The sequence below is a fragment of the Xenopus tropicalis genome, chromosome 7 (genome assembly GCF_000004195.4).
Source record: "Xenopus tropicalis strain Nigerian chromosome 7, UCB_Xtro_10.0, whole genome shotgun sequence".
Taxonomy (NCBI): Eukaryota; Metazoa; Chordata; class Amphibia; order Anura; family Pipidae; genus Xenopus; species Xenopus tropicalis.
This window is the reverse complement of record NC_030683.2, coordinates 30,903,543-30,925,792: the sequence shown is the minus strand read 5'-3', so window position 1 is coordinate 30,925,792 and position 22,250 is coordinate 30,903,543. Positions and strand designations below refer to the sequence as shown.

General features: G+C 37.5%; 1 protein-coding gene across 2 annotated transcripts in view; it reads left to right on the top strand.

Moving 5' to 3' along the window:
* Window positions 1-2,184: 2,184 nt before the first annotated feature.
* The window catches only part of fbxw4 (F-box and WD repeat domain containing 4), a 125,918-nt gene continuing 105,852 nt past the window's right edge, over window positions 2,185-22,250 (top strand). For both annotated transcript variants that reach the window (XM_004915857.4, XM_002936770.5), the window contains exon 1: window positions 2,185-2,911. In XM_004915857.4, coding sequence (XP_004915914.1) covers window positions 2,721-2,911 — 191 coding nt within the window. In that variant the 5' untranslated portion in view covers window positions 2,185-2,720. The remainder of the gene's footprint in view (window positions 2,912-22,250) is intronic.

The window sequence follows — 22,250 nt, the reverse complement described above, 5'->3', positions numbered from 1 at the left end:
ATCTATCTTGAAGAAACAAATAAGCTCTTACCCATAATCTCACCTTATGACTGAATGCAAGTAAAATGTAGTGGTTTTGGTGCAGCACCCTAAACAAATAGCTAATGGAAGAAATCTAGAAAAAAAAGTAAGTACACACTTCTTATAGAAAGTATCAAGATAATATTATAATAATAATTATGTAATGTAAGAAAATAATGCTTAAACCCCTCAGTACTTACTCCAGGATCAATTATGTTATTATATCTTAAACTTTGACCCAAAATGCTTGTCAAGCCTGGATTCTGGCAATTTCATGGTCAGACCACTCCCCGGTCACTCACTGCTTCAAAAACAGAAGCGATATATACAGAAATATCCACTAATGAAGTGGCCAGAGGAATCAGATTCCTTAAACTGGCCAAGACACCTGGTTCTGATGGTTTCTTGGGACATATTAATTCCTCATTTAACAAATATGTTAAATTCTATCAGATCTGGAGACCTGTAATATACAATTTTTTGGAGAACCTTGGTACCAATATATATATATAACAATGACTCTATGACACTCTTACCATAAATGACAAACATGACCATATTCTATTGATATAATTGGGATGTTTTGGGTCTCAGGAGCCACTTCCATGCCTGGCTGATTGCTGCATATTCCTTTTTCCAATATTATGACCAATTTAATTGGATACTCTGGGGACCACTCAGACTTTAGTTCACAATTATGTTATCAACTTTTTCACACACCAGCGACTACATATATCTATGATATGATAGATTACTTCAGTTTCATTATTCTAACCATTAGTTTGATTTTTCCTGATGCTCTTCGGCTGTTGACCTACAACCCCACTCATACCCATGACAGTCTTTGAATTACGTATACACTGTGTAAGATCTAAACTTCACAGGAGATTTTGTAGGATGGTGTTGGATTGACAAAACACATCCAACAAATAGTTGCATGGGTTAAAATATAATATAACTGATACAAAAATCCGATGTGTAAACTACATGTAAGATTGGCCATCAAACACGACACGTCTGTGGGAAGTGAATGTAGCATGCTGTATTTCATCCGATCAGATAAAATGTGATGGTGTCTGACAGACTTTTTTTCCCCATTGAAATACCAATGTCGCGTGTGGATGCATGAACAAAACCCACCATATGACAGATCCGACAACATTACACCCTGTGGAGATCACATGTTGTTGGATCCTATAAAATCTTGCGCTGTTGCGTGGTGTTGCATGACATGATCATATAAAATCAGACCTAACTCTCCGGTGGAGTTTAGCCCTAAGGGTTCACTCCGAAAAACATAATTTTGTGTTTTATTTTACTCCACCTAGTTGTACCACTGTTTTAAATCAGTGATCCCCAACCAGTGGCTTGGGGGCAACATGTTGCTCACCAACCCCTTGGATGTTGCTCTCCAACCCCTTGGATGTTGCTCTCAGTGTCCCCAAACCAGGGAGTTATTTTTGAATTCCTGATTTGGTGGTAAGTTTTGGTTGAATAAAAACAAGTTTTTCTACCAAATAAAGCCCCTGTAAGCTGATAGTGTGCATAGAGGCTGCATAATAGCCAATCTTAGCCCTTATTTGGCACCTCCATGAACTTTTATGATGCTTGTGTTTCTCTCCAAGTCTTTTTACATTTCACTGTGGCTCACAAGTAAGGCTAATGCCACACGAGGCGTAGGGTGGATATTTTCGTCAAGCAGAAAAGCACTTGCTGAAAATACTGCCCTACGCCTCCTACATGTGCCTGCACCCGAATAAATGGAATACGCTTGGGTGCAGGCACATGTAGCTGAAATACGCATAAAAACGCAAGACTTTCATCAAACTCTCACGTTTTTATGCGTATTTCCGCTACATGTGCCTGCACCAGAGCGTATTTCATTCATTCGAGTGCAGGCACATGTAGGAGGCGTAGGGTGGAATTTTCAGCAAGCGTTTTTCCGCTTGCCGAATATATCCGCCCTACGCCTCGTCTGGGATTAGCCTTAGAAAGGTTGGGGACCCCTGGTTGAAATGGAACATACCGCATTTGTAGCCTTCCGATAAGAAACGCATGTTGAATTCACAGAAACCACTTAGTTGCACTTGAAAAAAAACAAAACACACATATATATAACAGAATTTATGGATTTTGATGCGTCCCACACCCAAGGCAACAGACACACAAGCACAATTGTGTAAGAGCCCTTAACAGCACTTTTTACACACTGTAATGTTCTTTGTTGCCCTACCCAGGGGACTCCTGGTGCTGGAGACCGACATCAAATGTCCAACACTAATCATGTCCCTAAGCACAGCAGCTACAATGGAGTATGCACGATGCATATAGTATCTAAATAGAAAACAGGAGGCTGATTTTGACAAGTAAAACCTTATTCGGTATGCCTATAGGTACGTCTCCTGCTGCTGAGGCTGCTCACGGCGACTTATTCACCGCAGCTCCGGAACGACAAAAGCAAGTAGTGCGCCGAGACAAGCCATCCCCAGTAACTCCTCACAGCTCCCACTTCCGCACTGTGTCCCTGAGCCGCACAAACCCCGCCAGTTCCTGTCCCCTCACGTGACTTCCCCACAGCCATGGCTCCTACAACAAGCTACTTGTGAAGCAGCTACCACCATGGAAGAAGAGAGCAGACACTGGCTAGAGTACTGCCAGACTGGGAACGTCCGGCCCCGGGAGAGCAGCTCCGCTCCGCTATGTGGCCCCACTTGCTGCACTTGCCCGAGGAAATCCTTCTGCTCCTCTTCTCCTACCTGGACACTCAGGCGCTAGGGCGTCTTGCTCAGGTGTGCAGGAAACTTCAGCACTTCACCAGCAAGGATGCCGTATGGCGGAAGATAGCCAAAAAGTGCCTCAACTCGGGATTCGTGCAGCAAGGGACAGACGTGTGAGTTCCCAACCTCTAAGCTTCTGCCTGTGGGGCTATTGGCCTAGTGCCTCTCTTTACGCAATTTGCGTTGTTGCTAAGAGGCCTACCCACGTCTTTCTAAGGTTGACATAATCGAAGTGCTCTATTCTGTAATATTGTTTGCGTTTAGTAAAGCGCCCCCTTTAGTAACTTCCAAGAGTAAGTGTTTAGGTATGTGTGTAGGTGCTTGGAGAAAATACAGTACAGGTATAGGACCCATTATCCAGAATGCTCTGGACCAAGGGTATTCCGGATAAGGGGTCTTCCCGTAATTTGGATCTCAATACCTTAAGTCTACTAAAAAATCAATAAAACATTAATTAAACCCAATAGGATTGTTTTGCATCCAATAAGGATTAATTATATCTTAATTGGAATCAATTACATGGTTCTGTTTTATTTCTACATAGAAAAAGGAAATCAGTTTTAAAATTCTGAATTATTTGATTAAAATGGAGTCTATGGGAGACGGGCATTCCGTAATTCGGAGCTTTCTGGATAACGGGTTTCCGGATAAGGGGTCCGATACCTGTACTTTTGTGTAGAAATTACATATTTCAGCAAAACCTATTTATTATTAAATGCACTTTAATAAAGCATGGTATTCTATAGTATGGTCCCTAATCAAGGAATGAGTGTAAAATATGCTGGTTCTAAATTATAACAGGACCTCATGAATTGGCAAAAGACTCCTCTGTCCATTCATTGGCTGATGCAGCCTAGTATTTGTGCAAGCAAGCTTGTATGGCCAGTTCAGAAGGCAGTCTTAAGCTCGTAAAATGGCAGCAATTCATTTTGTCATAGTCCAATGGCATATACTGTCTATTTTATTTATACAGGCATTTGAAAGCCTGGGCCATTTGAATCCATTTTCTTAGCTGAGGGTGACAGGGTATAACCCCCTCCTATCCAAACTGTGCACATACCAGTTGGGTAGGAGTAGGGTTGCTACCTTGCCGGCCTAGCAAGTAAAAATGACGCTGGATGCCACAGTTATTATAAGGTAAAATGCATTCAAATATAGGAAGGCTGGTATTTTTTTCTAAAAAAAGTGGCAACCTTTGGTAGGAGAGATGGCAGGTGGTATGAAAGTCCCCCTTTTTTGGGAGTACAGTGGATCTTATGAGCCAGAGGGAGCAGAATTTCTTTCAATAATAATTGAATGGTACTTATTATTGGAAACATCATTTTTTTATATAAAAGCTTTGTACACAAAGATATTGTTTTACTTCAGCTGGAATTAGAAGTTAATTGTAATTTGCGGAAGTTTTACTTGCTGAGCTTTTAGGATTAAATTAAAACACTTTTAGTCACCTTTCATTGCCATCTATGAAAAGAGCTTGATAACTGATTCATGCCTGAAAACTCAGTGGTGCATGTTTTCTGATTATTCTCATAGGGGCAGTGGTTCCCAAAGTCCGGCAGTGGTGATAGTGCTTTTAAAATTACAGCAAAGGAGAGTTCATGTTGATGCAATTTATTAAAGTCTGTTTGTATATATGAGCTCCTGTACTTCACATAGTTGCCAATTCATCCATCCTGCCCCCTCCCAAGAATGGTTCTCAGCATCACCTTTTGATGCTGGTAGTAGCTCCAGGGTTCCCACAGTGGGTGCATTAGTAGGCACATCTTTACTAGTGCCCAGGGAATTGGATGCACTGTACGTGATGCAACCCACCATGTGAAACTGGTAGATACAGCTTGCACCTGATTGCACCAAAACACAAATGCAATTTCATCCATTTTGGCACATCAGTTATAATTGTGTCACATTCAACTCAAAGCATGGACACAATTACGCCGGAATTTGGAAAACATGGTTCTTTTAGTAGTGTTACATGTATCTAGCAAGAAATATTATGCTACTATATACACACATATGTATTTGTAGCTTTCTACATTTGGCAGCTATAGTAAGAATATTATAAGCTTGTGTGTTTTAAATGCCATGTTAAACATAAAATTTGCTTCAGGATAGTTCCAGAAAGTTTGTTGCAGTAAAATAAGGCTAATGGCAATGACAAATCATTGGTGGGAAAGCATACACAAAGCTTTGTTTTCCAAAGTCACCCAAAGTTTCCTGCAATTTACTTTGTTATTGAGGTCTGAGGCCATTTCTGGGTGTACACTGGGACAAATCAGCACCACCTTACTACATTGTTCACACGTTCTTCATTTTTGACATTCCTGTTTTAGAGCACCATGCATGACTCTTTTTTTTAAAAAAAAAATCCATTTTCTTTCTGCAGCAGTTTTGCAATTGCATCAAGTCTTTAAAATTAGTGTGCTCTCAAGTGGCTGTTCAAGTAAATGCCTTTTAAGTGAGACCATTTGGAGAATGAGTTTGCTTGCATTTCCCACATCCTTCAGATTTGTCATTCCAGCCTATACAGTTTCAAGGCCAATAGCACAGCAAGTTATTTTGCAGTTTGTGACGCTCATTCCAATGTTCGAGTGATAGAAGCCACTGACTAGTGTGTCATTAGTGACGCTCTCTGGGCACACCTCTTTCACGTGACTCTCCTTGAAAAAGATGCTGCTATTAATTCATGCAGAAATGTATGTTGCATTCTTAGTATGAGTACCACGTTGCCTAACAGGGCATGTAACCGCATTTAGCTGCTCAACGTAACCAAGAGCTAAAGTGACTTGCAGGATTAGCTGAAACAAAATGCTTGCTCTAAATTCAAAGCATACCTCACTGATTCAAAATCCATATGTTATTCTGCTGGGCCCTTCCTATTAAAATAAATTCCTATGTAAAAGTTATAGCATATTTAGAAAGCTTTAGTCTTCTTATGTTTAAATGAATTATATGCCAAGCATCTCAATCATAAATACACTCAGTTACGAAGAACTAAATGTGATTTTTTAAAAGAGTAAGAGTAATGCTGAAAGTTACACACTCTGGCTCAGAGTGCAATTTCTACTGCATCTGCCATGTTTTTTTCCACAATGCAGCATTTTTTCCTAAAATGTTGTCATCACTGCGGATGCAAATCAATTATGTGTGCACTCATCACAGTTGCGCCAGATATTTTCTGCCTAACATACCTAAGTCTGCCTAACATAATTTCTGGTGTTCAGTATGTGAGAGCCATGTGCATCCTATTCTTTCAGTGCAAGTGTGGTTTGCCTGTTGATGCAGGGCTCTGAGGGAACCCTAGAGCTACTGCCTGGGCAGGACATAGTGGTAGCTCCAGAGTTTCCCCTGCGTCAATAGGAGCAGTATCGCCTTTTTTGGAAGTGCAAGTAGTGCGTTTTGAAGCAAGTACCTTTAATGAAAGTGGTTTCAGTTGCAGCTCACTGTGAGGAAAAGCACCCAATGCGCTTGTGGACATAAATGAGCCCTACTGTATTTTCTTGGTTGCACCTCCAGCTTTTATGTGATTTTATTCTTTTCTCTATGAAGTTTCAGTTGACAAGGAGGGGCCCATTAAAATTTCTATTTTGGTGGTTTTCATGTTTTTTGTTTGTGCTTTTTTAAAAAGGCTGTTTAAATAAATCCCTTTGCATTGGTGGTTTTAAATAAAGTGAGTTTTATCGTGGTTTTAAAAACCTTGAAAATGAGAATGTTCATAAATCGGCATTTCTATGTTGCACTTTAGATATCAAACCCAATTAGAAATTTCATTAACCAATATCAGCCATTTTGTGCAGGGAGTAAAGACAACATAGGCCTAGGAAAGTAAAAAAAATCCCAGATCATTAGCTTTTTTTTTTTCTTTATCTCTTGATAAGTGATATTTAATTTAAAAAAAAAGAAGTTTCTGAAGTTCTAAAAACAATTTCTTTTCCTCCTTATATCTGACCTGACAGCAAATGCTGTTTTATTATTTGTAGCCTTGTCGTGATAGCTGGTATAACACTTTCCACATGAGTTAATAAAAATGGGTTTATTTTATATTTAAAAAAGAGACTTATATGACAGGAAATGACCCATCTTAGCAAGCACTTAAAAACGTTTACTGCCCGGGAACTTGTCTATATCCTCTTTCCCCAGAATGTGAAGTGCAAATCCTTCTTTTCTCTCCTTAAAAACTGTAAAGCAGAAATCTCCTGGATTTTATATCAAAAATTAAACAGACTGCAAAAGGAACTTTTATTTGAGAATCTTAGTTCCAATTGTTTAGGGAACAGTTACACTTACAGCCGGAAATGTTAATGTATTTTGTGTGTGTCTGCAATGATTAAAGTGGAGTGGGAGGTCAGTATGGTACTAAGCGCCAGTAGAGGTAGATTAGAATGTGTTGGTGGTACATCCAAGGGAAGGGTTTTAAAAAAACACTATGAACACATTACTCAATGGCAGCTCAACGTGTTCACAAGTGCAACAGTCATGGAAAAGGAAAAATTTGAGTTTTTTTTGTCCTGCAAAACCTGTAACTTTATTAATATACAATACTTCTTTTGCTCTTGAATTCTTTTTTTCCCAAGAATCTATAGAAGCATTATTTTACAATACCTTTTGATACTACTTTGTTGCTTAATATTTTTTACAATATAATAATATATTTCTCCAAATGTAACTCTTTCCTCTTTTTGTTACTACTTGGTGGTTCCATCTGCCTAAATTAAAATAGATAAGCCAACATAAAATACAGTAACAGATTGGGACAGTTACCTTATCTGGAAACCCATTATTCAGAATGGTCCAATTTAGGGAAAGCCCATCTCCAATAGAACTAATTTTAAAGGGCACCTATCGCGCTAAATTTGCTTCCCCTACTAGAGGTGCGGGTTAATAGAGCCCACACTCCCTGACATAGGAACGGTTGATGTGACTTACCTGCCTACGTCACACGTATACGAATAATGAGTGAGTTGTGGCACTTTGTTATTATGTGCCTGTGAGTGCCACAACATGGCTGCCCAAAGCAGTATTGGGTTTATTTCATGTTTAAATGTTTGTTAGGAATTTATGGTCTGGTGATCCAAATTATGAATAAGCCCCTTATGTGGAAAACCCCAGGTCCCAAGTATTCCAGATAACAGAACCTACAAAGGTGGGCAAACACAGGACGATTCTAGCCGCCAATGGCGGTTCCTTAGAGCTTATCGGCCTGTGTATGGGCATGAATGACAGGCCTGTCCGACAGACATCTGGCCTAAAACCGGGCAGATCTCGATCGGGCAGTTCTGATTTTACCAGTCGGTCTAATTCAATCATTTTGCCTCAGGGCCAAACAACTGAATTAGACCTATATCGCCCACCTGTTGGTGGGGATATCGGGAGAAAATCTTGGATGGCCACCTTAACTGTACTTGTATTTGGTTGCATACCGGGTCATGTTCCACAGACTCTGTCTGTAGCTCTCTCTAGGACAGACAGGAATTTTTATTCTATGGGTCAGTACCCCAAAATGGCTCCATATGCAGTTTGGAGTGGCTCTCCATGATTCCCTTTTTAATACCATAAACTCAAAGATCCTTTACATATCTTCTAACTCTGATTAGGATGATGTTACCCATACATACCTTCCCTCTGTAATTTGTACTCTCCATAGGCCTCCACTCAACAACCTAGGCTTGTGGAGCAGCCCCAGGGATATTTTTCCATGTCTTCTGAGCATTCCCTAACATCACTGGATTCTGGAGGTAGTGGATTTTGTATTGTGATGCTAGTGGCCTTAATTTCTGACTTTTTTTTTTTTTTTTTAGTATAAGACTTTGTCAATTTGCTTTGCTAACATTAATTACTAACAATTATAAATACATAGAATAAGGTAATCTATGAAATATTAAGAAGTATTTCTTTAAAGGGGTGGTTCACCGTCAGGTTAACTTTTAGTTTGTTATAGAATGGCCTATTCTTAGCAACTTTTCAATTGGTTTTCAAATTTTTTTTTATAGTTCTTGAATTATTTGTCTTCCCCCTTTGACTCTTTCCAGCTTTCAATGGGGGGGGTCAGTGACCCCAGCAGCCAAAAAAAATTATTGCCCTGTGTGGCTACAGTTTTATTGTTATGCTTATTATTTTTCAATTTGGAAATTCTATTTATATCCTTTCTCTCTTTCAAACCACTGCCTGATTGTTAAGGTAAACAAGACCCTAGCAACCAAATAGCTGCTGAAATTCCAAGCCAGAGAGCCGCTGAACAAAAAGCTAAACAATTGAAAAACTGCAAATAATAAAAAATGAAGACCAACTGCAAACTGTCGCAGAATAGCACTGCCGATATCATACTAAAAGTATTTTAATTTTAATTTAAAGGTGATCTACCCCTTTAAGTCAAAGTCTGTGAACTTTTTGGATAATCATTAGGAAATCTGTAAGGGCCAGATATATTCAAACTGGAGATTCTTTGGGAATTCCCGAGAGATCAGATTTTCCTCTCACTTATTAACACTATCTTGCCAGGAGCATTTTAACAACTGGCTCTTGTACAGTTTTCTCCTTTTCCCAAAAGAAGAATACGTCAGAAAGTGTTAAAGCAGTTGAACGCGATTATTTCTAATTTAACGCAGTGGAGGTCTGGGGGGGGGGGCGGTGCTTGATGGATCAACTAAAACCTTTGTTCAAAATAATGACTTCTTTTTTCTCCAAACAATTAACATTGTTACCTGTTGGAAAAAAATTCCTGCAGAAAAATCACTTGTAGAACAAAATTAAACAGAATTATTAAGTCATCACTAATGTAGTTTAATAGCTATAAGAGCTTTAGTTTAAAGGTACATAGATTTCAGATAGATAGTGTATTTAAATAAGATAGATTTTGCTTTTAAACAACATCACAAAGTCATTAAAATGTAGCGTTGCTTATAGTTTTTACTAATAGACTGCAGCTATAACTTCTTGAAAGGGAATTTACATGTAATTCTACCCCATTCTTTTACTTTGCTAATACATATTTTCAGTGTAGCATTTTCCCTTCTGTTTTTGCACATCTATGAAATCTGGTATTTAGCATGCATTATATTTCATATGTATTAATGTTTCAGTTCTTAATAAAAACCACCACCCCAGTGGTTATATCATCCATTTTATTTTCCAGTTGAGCAGGGAGGCTATTGTATTTTGTTGTTTTAATGATCTTGTTGGTCTGCTTTTGCAAACTGCAAAACTTCATTATCCTCCAGAGGACGTATCGCCTGGCACAGATTTTGTTTGATAATACCCCCAGAGGCTCATTCACTAAACCACACTATTGGCTTAATGGATGTAATTACTATTGAATTGATAATGCTATTGCAGAAAAATGACATTTTGACTGGTTCTTGAATGCTGTGCAGTTTAAGTCACAATTTATAGGGAAGGTTTAAAAAGTAAAAGTTAAGTGGAAGAAAACATTTGCCTGAAATACACGTATTTGGCAGAAAATTTGAACAATGATTATCCTTTTTTTAACGTATAATGGTAAATATTTTTCATGCTGTAATTTTTATTACCCATCTCAAACTAAAGCTTATCATATATTTAGACTACACGCACACACATAAAATCTACAAACATATTTTGCAGACGTGCATCTTGAAATACAAATACATTCACATATTTTTAGGCTTATGTCACATGTGTCCTTTTATGTTGGGACTCAAAACACTACTTGTTACTGATTGCTTATTATAATCAAAGAGAATTAGTATGAGTATGTCATAGAACACAATTGTTAGTTGAACATTTAGAATGCTTTTATGCTCATTTCCACTACTTCTAGAGTGTTAATCTGTGTCAGTTCTTTTGCAAAATTGTGGCAAGGGAACACCAAGTGCAATGATAGAAGGCATATGCTTGCAGTAATTACTACTTACTCCATTGAGTAGTTGGAAGCAGCTTTTGAAGTATATGCATAGCATTTGGGTTTGTAACCCACTGTTGATGGCAATGCTCTTACCCTTGTAGCTCATATCTGCTGGTGTTGACAAATGAGTCTTGTCAAGTCGGTGTCTGCATATTGGGAGCTGTGGTCTGTTTAACTGTGTCAGATAGATATGATCAAGATAGTCCCATAGTCTTTTACCAACAGAATGAATTTAGAGTTTCTGGAAAAGCAGACCATAACTTTTTATTGGCCAGTCTGTAGAAACTTTCCCCTCAATCTGGAGATATTTTTTAAGACACCCCCCCCATATTACAGAGCCCTGTTACTATAAATGCTGGGTGTTTTAGATTTATTGTAGTACATTTTTAATGTCTGTAATTAGTCATTTGTAGTAGATTGTATGAGAACACTGTTGGCAGCCAAAAAATTATTGCTCTGGGAGGCTACAACTTTATTGTTATTCTTACTTATGCTTCCCCTCTCATTATTATTATTATTATTATCATTTATTTATAAAGCGCCAACATATTCCGCAGTGCTGTACAATAAGTGGGTTTCATACATTGGACATACAGAGTAACATATAAAGCAATCAATAACCGATACAAAAGGAGAAGAGGGCCCTGCCCAAACGAGCTTACAATCTACAAGGAAGAAGGGGTTGAGACACAAGGTGTGGGAATGGGCATGACCAGAGTTGTGAGAGGTGTGGCACAGGGTATTGCTGAACTAGATTAGGGTAAGCCTCTCTAAACAAATGTGTTTTTAGAGATCGCTTGAAGGCAGAGAGATTGGGAGAAAGTCTGATAGTTTGTGGGAGCGAATTCCATTGAAGGGGGGCAGCCCTTGCAAAGTCTTGAATGCGATTGTGTGAGGAGGGAATGAGAGAGGAGTTGAGGAGCAGGTCAGTAGAGGGGCATAACAAGCGGGTTGGATGGTACCTAGAGATGAGTTCAGAGATGTAGGATGGGGCAGAGTTATGAACTGCTTTAAATGTGAGAGTCATTAGTTTGAATTTTATCCTGGATGGTAGGGGAAGCCAGTGCAGGGATTGGCAGAGCGGCACGGCAGAGGAGAAGCGGTTGGAGAGGTGTATGAGCCGGGCAGCAGTATTAATTATGGACTGGAGAGGGGACAGTCTTTGGAGGGGAAGGCCTATTAATAGGGAGTTACAGTAGTCCAGGTGAGATATTATAAGAGAGTGAATAAGAATTTTGGCAGCATCTTGGGTGATAAATGATCGTATTTTGGAGATATTTCTTAGGTGAAAGTGACATGATTTGATAAGCGATTGGATATGAGGAGTGACGGACAGGGCAGAATCAAGGATAACCCCAAGGCACCGGGCCTGGGGAGATGGAGTGATGGTAGAATTGTTAACCTTTATAGATACCTCGGGAACAATGTGGGCGTTGGATGGGGGAAAGTCTTAGAGAGGTTTAATTTAAGGTAACGTTGGGACATCCAAGTGGAGATAGCTGACAGGCAGGAAGAGACGCGAGTTAGAAGCTCTGGGTTGAGATCAGGAGAGGAAAGATAGATCTGAGTATCGTCAGCATAGAGGTGGTACTGAAAGCCAAAAGAATTGATTAGTTTGCCAAGTGAGGAGGTATAGAGAGAAAATAGTAAGGGGCCCAGCACAGAGCCCTGGGGAACCCCGACAGAAAGAGGCAAGGGAGAAGATGATTCCCCACTGTAAGAGACACTGAAGGATCGATCTGAGAGATAAGATGAAAACCAGGATAAGGCAGTGTCACAAAGGCCAAGAGAGCGGAGAGTCTGAAGGAGAAGAGGGTGATCCACAGTGTCAAAAGCAGCAAAGAGATTGAGAAGTATTAGTAGCAATCTTTCAATATTATTCAAATCACAGATAGGGCTATGTTGGAGCCTAGTTACCAAATAGCTGCTGAATTTGCAAACTGAAGAGCTGCTAAACAAACAAAAACAAAACACTAAAAAACAGTGGCTCAGGGGCAACATGTTGCTCACCAACCCCTTGAATGTTTCTCTCAGTGCCCCCAAACCAGGTAGTTATTTTTGAATTCCTGACTTGGTGGCAAGTTTTAGTTGAATAAAAACAAGATTTACTACCAAATAAAGCCTCCTGTAAGCTGATAGTGTACATAGAGGCTACCTAATAGCCAATCACTGCCCTTATTCGGCACCTCCATGAACTTTTATGATGCTTGTTTTGCTCTCCAAGTCTTTTTACATTCGACTGTGGCTCACAAGTAAGAAAGTTTGGGGACCCCTGGTCTACATCATACTATGGGGCCCATTTACTAAACAATTTTGAGATCATTTTGTATTTTTCTAACTTTTTTTTTAACTTATAGAACATTTTGGAATGTATGCAAAAAGTTTGTTAAAATTCCATTTCGTGGTGTTCGTTAAATTTCCACGAAAAAATTGTACTTTGGAATTCATTAACGCTTTCGAAACATCTCCTCTTGACTATCTTTTCGCCAGGTTTGATCTGTCAAGTACCATTGAGTCCTATGGAAGGCTTCCAAAGCTAGACATGGAAGGCATCAAAGCCAGAAAGGTTTTTGTGGCATAACGAACTTTTATGAAAATACCATGACTTTTGGAACGCAAGTGCAATATTTTCATACGACCGATAAAAGCATTTCCGAGACATTTTAGAACATCAGAAATAATCGTGGTTACTCTGAATTTTTACCATATCGTGTTTTAAGCCCCCCCAAAAATCGGATTTTAGTAAATATGTCCCTATGTGTTAATTTATTTAAAACTGAGAATATTTTTGCAAGCTCAAATTACGAAGATTTATGACGCAAAAAATGTCCAAAATTTAAATGAAAACCTCAGGCAAGTAAAAGTTGAGTTTATTAAAATGGTCAGGATTTCCTGCCTCATATACAATAAAAAAATGATTTAAAATGGTTGCAGATAACCCATTTGTTTTTTTTCTTTTATAAGCTAATGTGCATAGATACGATTGAGCATACCTAAGATTACTTGCAATTAAGTTTTGCAGTCACAATCTCACAAATGTGTAAATTAAACTACCTCTTTAAGCCTAAGAAAGAGATTTTTAAAAAAATCATGTTGCCTGTTTTTCTCGATTTGAAAAAAAATGCAATCATGCAGATAAGTATTTTCTGAAACCTGGATTACCTGGGATCTATTAAAGAAAAGGCTTTTTCTGCAAGTAAAAGCTCTCAAGTTAGAAGTCAATGGGAGAAGGAAAGCTACTTAGGCACTTTATTGCCAATAGATTAGTCACAATAGTGCTGGCTAGAACTTTATATTGATTCTGCAGAATGCTTTACCATAAACAGCTGTAGAAGCTCCCACTGTTTGTTTCACATAGCAGCTGCTACTTCTAGGCAGCAGCATGCAGCTCTCAGCTCAGATTACAGCAGAGAGGGCAGGGGAAGAGAGCAGAAGGGAGGGGGAGAGAGAAGCAAACTGATCAGGCTCGTGCTGTGCCCTAAAGGATTTTTCCGAGAGAAACAAATCTGACACAAAAGATCATGTATGCAAAATAGATAGAAATGTGATGTTTCTTTTCACTGAGGACTCAGAGCGGCAGTTCTGTAAGTGTTTATTGGTGTATTTACATATACCTTTCTGATTAAGCTTACTTAGTTTTTACATTTCCTTCTCCTTAAAAAATTAATGAAACAATTATTCTGGAACAATTTTTGTGAGCAAGTTTTTTCAGTGCAAGAAATACAACTTCAAATATTCTGTTCAGTTTTTTTTTTATTGTTCTTATTTTTCTCTCTTTTTTAAATAAGGTAGTATTCATGGCACAAAAATCTTTTTTTTCCCCTCAAACTTAAAAATGAGTAAATATCACTGTTGGTCCTGCTTTCTTCCTTGTCTGACTTTAGTCTTGACCTTAGCAATACCTATTTGATAGGTCCTGGCCTTTGCATTTTTGGTAAAATGTGACTTTGGTTACAAGAAATATTACGGGTTTGGGATCCGCTATTTGGAAACCCGTTACCCAGTAAACTCAGAATTACAGAAAGGCCATCTCCCTTAGACTCCATTTTAATAATTAAATTTTTTAGAAATGATTTTTCTCTGTAATAATAAAACAGTACAGGTATCTTGTATTTGATACCAAATAATATATAATATATCCTTATTGGAGGTAAAACACTCCAATTGATTTTATTTAATTTCTAAATGATCTTTTAGTAGACTTAAGGTATGGAGGTCCAGGTAGATTACAGGTGTGGCATATACACAATTTGTGTTCCGTGTTAGGGGTAGGGGCACATGTAGCATTTTGATTGCTGACTTAGTTTAATTGTCACTGCACTGCAATTGTGATGGAAGAATTGGCAATTAATGTATATGAGTAGCAGTTATTTAAACAAAGTTTTCTTCTACTACTTACATATATTACATTATATCTGAAAGTATTATTGAAGGTCCTGCTAGCAAGTTAACAGGAGGGCTAAAGTGCATCCCTTAACAGCTGTGTTGGGATTCCAACGCTGTCTCTTGCATCTGCGCTAATGGCATAAAGACAGGGTTAACATTGCTTTGTCTATTTATTTATTTTCTCTATCGTTAACTTTAGTGGTTAAAGTTAATGACTTTTATTTTTTTTAGCAAAGCCTTAGGGGCTGATTTACTTACCCACGAACGGGTCGAATGGAGTCCGATTGCGTTTTTTTCGTAATGATCGGTACTTTGCGATTTTTTTCGTATGTTTTGCGATTTTTTCGGATTCTTTACGAATTTTTCGGATCCAATACGATTTTTGCGTAAAAACGCGAGTTTTCCTATCCATTACGAAAGTTGCGTAAAAAGTTGCGCATTTTGCGTAGCGTTAAAACTTACGCGAAAAGTTGCGCATTTTTCGCGTAAGTTTTAACGCTACGCAAAATGCGCAACTTTTTACGCAACTTTCGTAATGGATAGGAAAACTCGCGTTTTTACGCAAAAATCGTATTGGTAACGAAAAATTCGTACAGAATCCGAAAAAATCGCAAAACATACGAAAAAGTCGCAAAATGTTCGTTTTCAAGTCAGAACTTTTCCAATTCGGGTCGGATTCGTGGGTTAGTAAATCAGCCCCTTAGTATCAGTATTGATTAACATTACATATGTGTCCGTATAGCTAGGAAGCAGAAAATGATAGGGAAAATAATTTCTGCACAGTAAATATGTGAAATACCTGTATAAGGGATGAGGAAATAATTATAAAAAAAACAATAACTAATTTTGCTCTTACAATCCCAAAGTTCTGAAATTTTTGTATTGAAACGATCGTTTGCGAATGGCGATCTCATAGTCACAAAATTTTCGTATCCGAACGATCGTAAATGGCGGGAAAACCTTTCTGACTTTGACACTTCAATGCATGATTTTGGAAGCACTCTGCAGTGCTAACCTGGCCGATACCGAAGCTTGAATGAATCCGAAACTATCATACTTGTTGCGACAAATACGATTTGTTGCGCAAATTGTCGCAAAGTACGAAAAAGTTGCGCAAATTAACAAAAATATCGCAGAAAATACGCAAAAGTTGTAAACTTTAGAAAAAATACAAATTTTTTGTAATTGGATCTGTTGTACTTAAATGAATGTTCTCCAAAGTGCTGTTCTGCTCTCCAGGGGTTGTGACTGATACAATTGCGACCAGTGTGTCAAAATTAGTACAGTTGACCTCCACTTCATAAACTGAATGCAGTTGTGCTAGTTTTAACAGTTTTTGACTGCTAATACCAAGCTTTCTTCTCAAGAGCTCTCTGAAGGTCAGAATGCCAGTGACCCTCTCTATGCACTTCTTGTTAAACCTAGACTTTCAGAGAGCAATGGAGTTAAAACCCTGGTATTAGCAGTCTAAAACTGCTAGTATATCAACCTGCTAAATTTAGAAAATGAGTGTAAATTGCAGTACAGGTATAGGATCTGTTATCCAGAAACCTATTATCCAGAAAGCTCCGAATTACAGGAAATCTGTCACCCATAGACTTCAATTAATTAAAATTTTTAAAAATGTTTTTCTTTTTCTTTCTAGTAGTAACACAGTACATTGTACTTGATCCCAACTAAGATATAATTCATCCTTATTGGAGGCAAAACAATCCTATTGGGTTTAATTAATGTTTAAATGATTTTATAGTAGACTTAGGTATGGAGATCCAAATTATGGAAAGATCCCTTATACGGAAAACCCCAGGTCCTGAGCATTCTGAATAACAGATCCCATACCTGTAGTAGTCAGAGAAGCTCTCTGGGATTACATTAAATATATCTGTTTCTTTAGGTTTAGATCCCATTCAATAGAAGCTGCCAAAGAAAGTTGTTTTCATTTATGCCAATTGCCAGGCACTTCACTGAAAAGTCAATTTGTAAACTGCTTGAGAGTTGGAAGTTCAGTAACATTCCTTATATATAAAATTTACAAAATAAATGTTATTTTAAAAATATTGTTCAGTAAAATAAGTTAAAATAAAAACAACAATTTTATAAATATAAATGCCAAAGAGAAATACCCAAACTAAATGAACAAATGTGGAACGGCGCTGTTAGCTAGTCATAGACAGGTACCTTCAAGTCAGATTTCTCATTGGCAGCTGCCATTGTCAAGCCAAACATACCACATACTTACTTATTTCTCAAACTGCAACCACATAATAACACATCTGTAGACCAACGAAATGTTTCTACCCCAGCAACAACTTCTTTATTCTGCTTGAAACCAACATTCAAATAGCATAGTTATGTCTGTTAATAATGTATTAACATTATAGGGCCGATTCACTAAAGTGTGTTAAAACGTGCGCTATTTATTGCATGCATTAAAAATTTTATCGCGTCTAATTTTTCGTGTCTTAACGCACGATTCACCAAAAGCATACTTGCGTTAATTTAGACACAAAGACTATTTTCGTGCGGTATTTGACGGAATGCGCGCTAATCAGCACATCGAGCACAAATAGTCGCCACGTGCGAAAAAACGTAGGCCATATTAGCTATACACGGCATTACTTTCGTAAAACTACTTTTATGAAAATGACCATTTCCCTGCAAACTGGAGGCTGCGTCACTCTAGGGCCAACACATACTTTAATAAATCCCACTGCAAAGTCCATATTTTATTGCCCAAAGCTCATTAACTGTACTTTTCTATAATTACCGCCTGCCTCAAGTAGGTGTTATTTTTTCGCACAGGCAAATGCGATATTTAGTGCATCTGAGTGTTTGTGAATCATGCGTTAGTATTATTTCTGCGCGCTAATTAACGCAATGCGGTTGCAAGTAAATATAATACTTTAGCGAATTGCACGGTTTTTTTTCGCGTCAATTTTAACGCAAAAGAAGTGCGATAAAACTTATCGACCTTTAGTGAATCAACCCTTATGTGTTAACGCACATATTGTGTATTAACACATATGTGTTAAATTTGTGTAGCTTAAATTAGCTTTTAATGGTTTCATATGCCATAGCTTCTAGTTCAGCCTTAATTATAACAATATAATCATAATAATATTATATATATTCATACAAATAAATATCCTGTATTGCAGGTATGGGATCCATTATCCGGAAGCCTGTTATCTAGAAAACTCTGAATTACCTGAATGTCCCATTTCAGTCTATTTTAATCAGATGATTCAGATTTTAAAAAATTATTTCCTTTTTCTCTGTAACAATAAAACAGTAACAGCGACCCTTGTCTGGAAAACAGGTCCCAAGTAGTCTGGATAACAAGTTCCCATACATGTATAGGGTTTTTTGACCACATTGGTTGCTGATATTATTTGTTTTGGGAACACTGGGCTTGGCAATGTAACATACATAAGATATGATTTTCTAACTTAAATGCTAAGCTAAAGTGCACCAGACAGATAGGGGACTTTTATTAGAAAATATTATTATTTCTTCCATCCAGAGTACAGACTTTGTTAGTCTGGACCTAGGGGAAATTTTGAGGTGATAGTTGCCCTTTAAAGATAATAGATTAATGGCTGACACAAGTTGATTACTGAAGGTCTAAGAAATTAAATATAATGTAACCAAACTAATGAATTTAAAAATCACTTTCATTTGTTGTATGCGTTTTCCCTATCAAGCCAGCCCTTCTCATAAAACTTTGCAGAGCACAGTCCTGTCTGTCTGGCATGTTTCTGTAGTCTCCAAAGAGAAAAACCAATTTTGCGTGGGATAGACACAGTAACTGTGGTGCAAAGTCAGATGGTGGTTGTGAAGCTGCAGGGACAGCCCCTTCATTATAGCTCTTTCCTGCAGCTGTAGCCTAGAGCTCGCAAGGGATATTGCATTTCTTCTGGCATACTGGCCAAGTTAGAGAGGAAATCCTTAATTTGAAGAAAACGTTTAACTTTTTTTTCCCCTCATGTTTGGTTTCATATTTTTTTATGTAAGAAAGTTGCCTACCAAGGGAAAATGTATACCTATTTTCAGATACTATATTCTTTGTACACTGTGGCTAATGCCAGCAAGTGACGCTTAATTATTTGTTAATGCTTAAAGGGTGAATTTGCCTTTAAAAGAAATTATTGATGCTTTAGATTAATATATATTTGTGTATGGTTTTTGCATTAACATTTTTTTTGTCCTACATCTCTTGGGTTTGGCATTTACAGTGCTATCTGTATACCAGAACAGTGACTGTAGCAGCTACGCAGGGGCTTGCATGAATTCATGGATCATTTAAGAAGAAAATAGTTCAGTCCTCAGCTCATGTGTTGCTAGGGCATCTGTGCCCAGTGACGGATTTGCAAAATTGTTTAGATTGTAAATGTGTCATTTTTACACAGTGTTTTACACTTTTTATACAGTGTTTGTCATGGAGCATGTGTAACTGAAACCCAGTTATAATAAGTTTTACCTCTGAAATAGAACTGTCATTTTCGATTCATGGGACCAGGGTGAAACTGATATAAATTGCAGGGAATCATCCAGGAAAAGAAATTGAATGAATTTTGGTTAATTTAGAATTAGGAAAAGATTGTGTACATTTTTTGGAAACAACAGTATGTAATGCTGTACCTAAAAGAAATAGAATATTTGCAAATACACAAATTCAAATTTGTAAATTTTTAGGATTCTTTTTCTAATTCAAATAAATTTAATATTTTAATAATAAATATATTAACATTTTAAATAATAGTTAACAAATTGGAATATGCTTATTTATTAAACTCGAATGCAGAGACTTCACATTTTACTTATCATTTTAATAGGTCTACAAACCAAAAAAAAAAAAAATGGAAAAATTAAAACAATTTAATAAAATAAAATTGCTCAACCTTTGCTAGGACAACTCCCATTGACTTCTACATGAACTCGCAAGCTTTTAGATGCCAACGTTTTACTTCCGAGTTTTCTTAAAATATCAAACATTTGAGTTTTGGAAGCCCTATTTCAAATCACAGAAATGTTCAATGCTGCCATCAGTTGGGTCACATTTTTGCAGTGTTGAAATAGCTAAATATAGTCATCTGAAGTGTGGTCATATATTTATTAAATAAGCACTCTAGGGTCATGTGGCCCTTGATCTTAAAAATTTGTAGGAACCCTGGTCTACCTTTCTGGCTAGTCACACAAATGATCTGATTTATTGACACTCATTTTTGATACTTCAATTTATATTGAGTTTAACTGGGGCATCCACTGTTACGTCCTAGGAGACTTCTTGCCCCTTTATACAACCTAACTACATGCGTAGGGTGGTCACAGATTTTCACCAGAACAGACAAGTCACCATGGTGACCTTATAAATGGTCTAGTTCTCAACACAGTGGAGACAAAAGCCACAAGAATTATTATTTTGTATTTATAAGGATACTATTACAGTACATAAACATTTCTTTTGAGCACCAACTTTCTCCATGTTCTCTATAAGCTGAGTAATTAGGACTTGTGTTGAAAATGTGTTCTGGCTATTGCAAACTTCATATTTTCTGCATGCCAAACTGTTGCTCATTTACTATGACATCCCAGAGTGAGGTTTAGTTTTCTTGTATTGGGTAAAAGAATAGGACATTCCACTGTGATTTTTTTGTGCACTTTAGTAAGTTTAAGGGTGAAGACACACAGAGCTACTAGTAGCAGCTACTTTTTCATGGCTACTAAACGCCAGAAAATCCCCTGCCATAGACAATACTGAGAATTGCCTCTGCTTAAACACACGTAGACACAGTTATCAGTAAATGATCAGCATTGTCTATTTTAGTAGCCATGACAAGTAGCTGCTACTAGTAGCTCTGTGTTTCTTCACCTTAAGGGCAGTGGCACACGGGAAGATTAGTCGCTGTGCAACAAAGTAGCAAACGCGCATGCCATCCCACCAGCGATTTACATTCTAGCCGGTGGGATGGCATTGCGAGGAGATTAATCGCCCGCGACAATGAAGATTTGCCACGACTAATCTTCCCATGTGTCACTGCCCTAAGATTTGGCCTAATGTTGAACCAACACAAACTCGAATGTTTGCTTATTAAAAAATTTAAATATAACAAATTTGATCGAGTTTGACCATAAAAAAACACAAATACATCAAATTCATTTTCTTCTCATCATTGTCAATGGGTCTGCAAACTCGAAATCTCAAAAAATGTGAAACATTTAAAAACACATTGAAAAAACGCATACAATTTGACTTGCAATTTTTTAGACACCAAAGTTTTTAATTTACGTTTTTTTAGGGTTTTTTTTTTTTGCACTTATTAAATATCAAACATTCTAGTTTTGGATCCGTGATTTGAATTTGGAAGTTTTTGTGCAAAAAATCCAAATCACGGCAAAAAATTTAATTTGAGTCAGCACCCTTGAATCTTTCACTTATTTTTGGACTTATAATACAGGAGAAATACTAAATCAAATGCAGCATTATTGTTTCTTTAAATACAACAACCCCTATATAGAGCTTATTTGGGGGAATAAGTGTCAAGAGAGCTAGACTGTTACTTTGAGAGAGAGGCATGAATATAGTTCCACACTGCTTGTTTCTGGAAGCATTATACCGTGCGACACAATGGCAGCAACACAGTTGTATGTGCAATCTATCACAATATTCCTCCTGCTTCTCTGACATTACCTATTAAAAGTTTTTATTTGATATGTTTAAATCAGATCATTTGCACTGCAGATTTAATTATCGATCAGCTAACGATAGCAATAGATAACATAAATTTAGTGTCAAGTCATATGTGTGCCTCTGAAATAGTCTCCACAGCTCTCACTGCTGGGAACCAGTGCAATTATTCAGGGTTTTTTTTTCTTTATTTCTGGAATCCTTCCTCAGCAGTGCAGTTGTAAGACCGCTAAATGATTCTCTAGTCTAGCTTTGCTGATCATAAGCCAAGTGCCGGCAAAAGATTTAAATGATCGAAAAGCTTGCTTTTTTGTTTTGTTTAAAACAGGTCAGATGCCCAGGAATGCAGTCAAATTATAATGGTCACTAAGTGCCGGAAAATGTAAAAGAGAGAAAGAAAAAAGAGCCCTAGGCTTTGAGAAAGGGCTGGGAAAAATGGAGATTTAGACAGGCCCTGAGGCCAGGTTAGAGATTCCTAAATGTATTAACAGCTAGTTGCAAT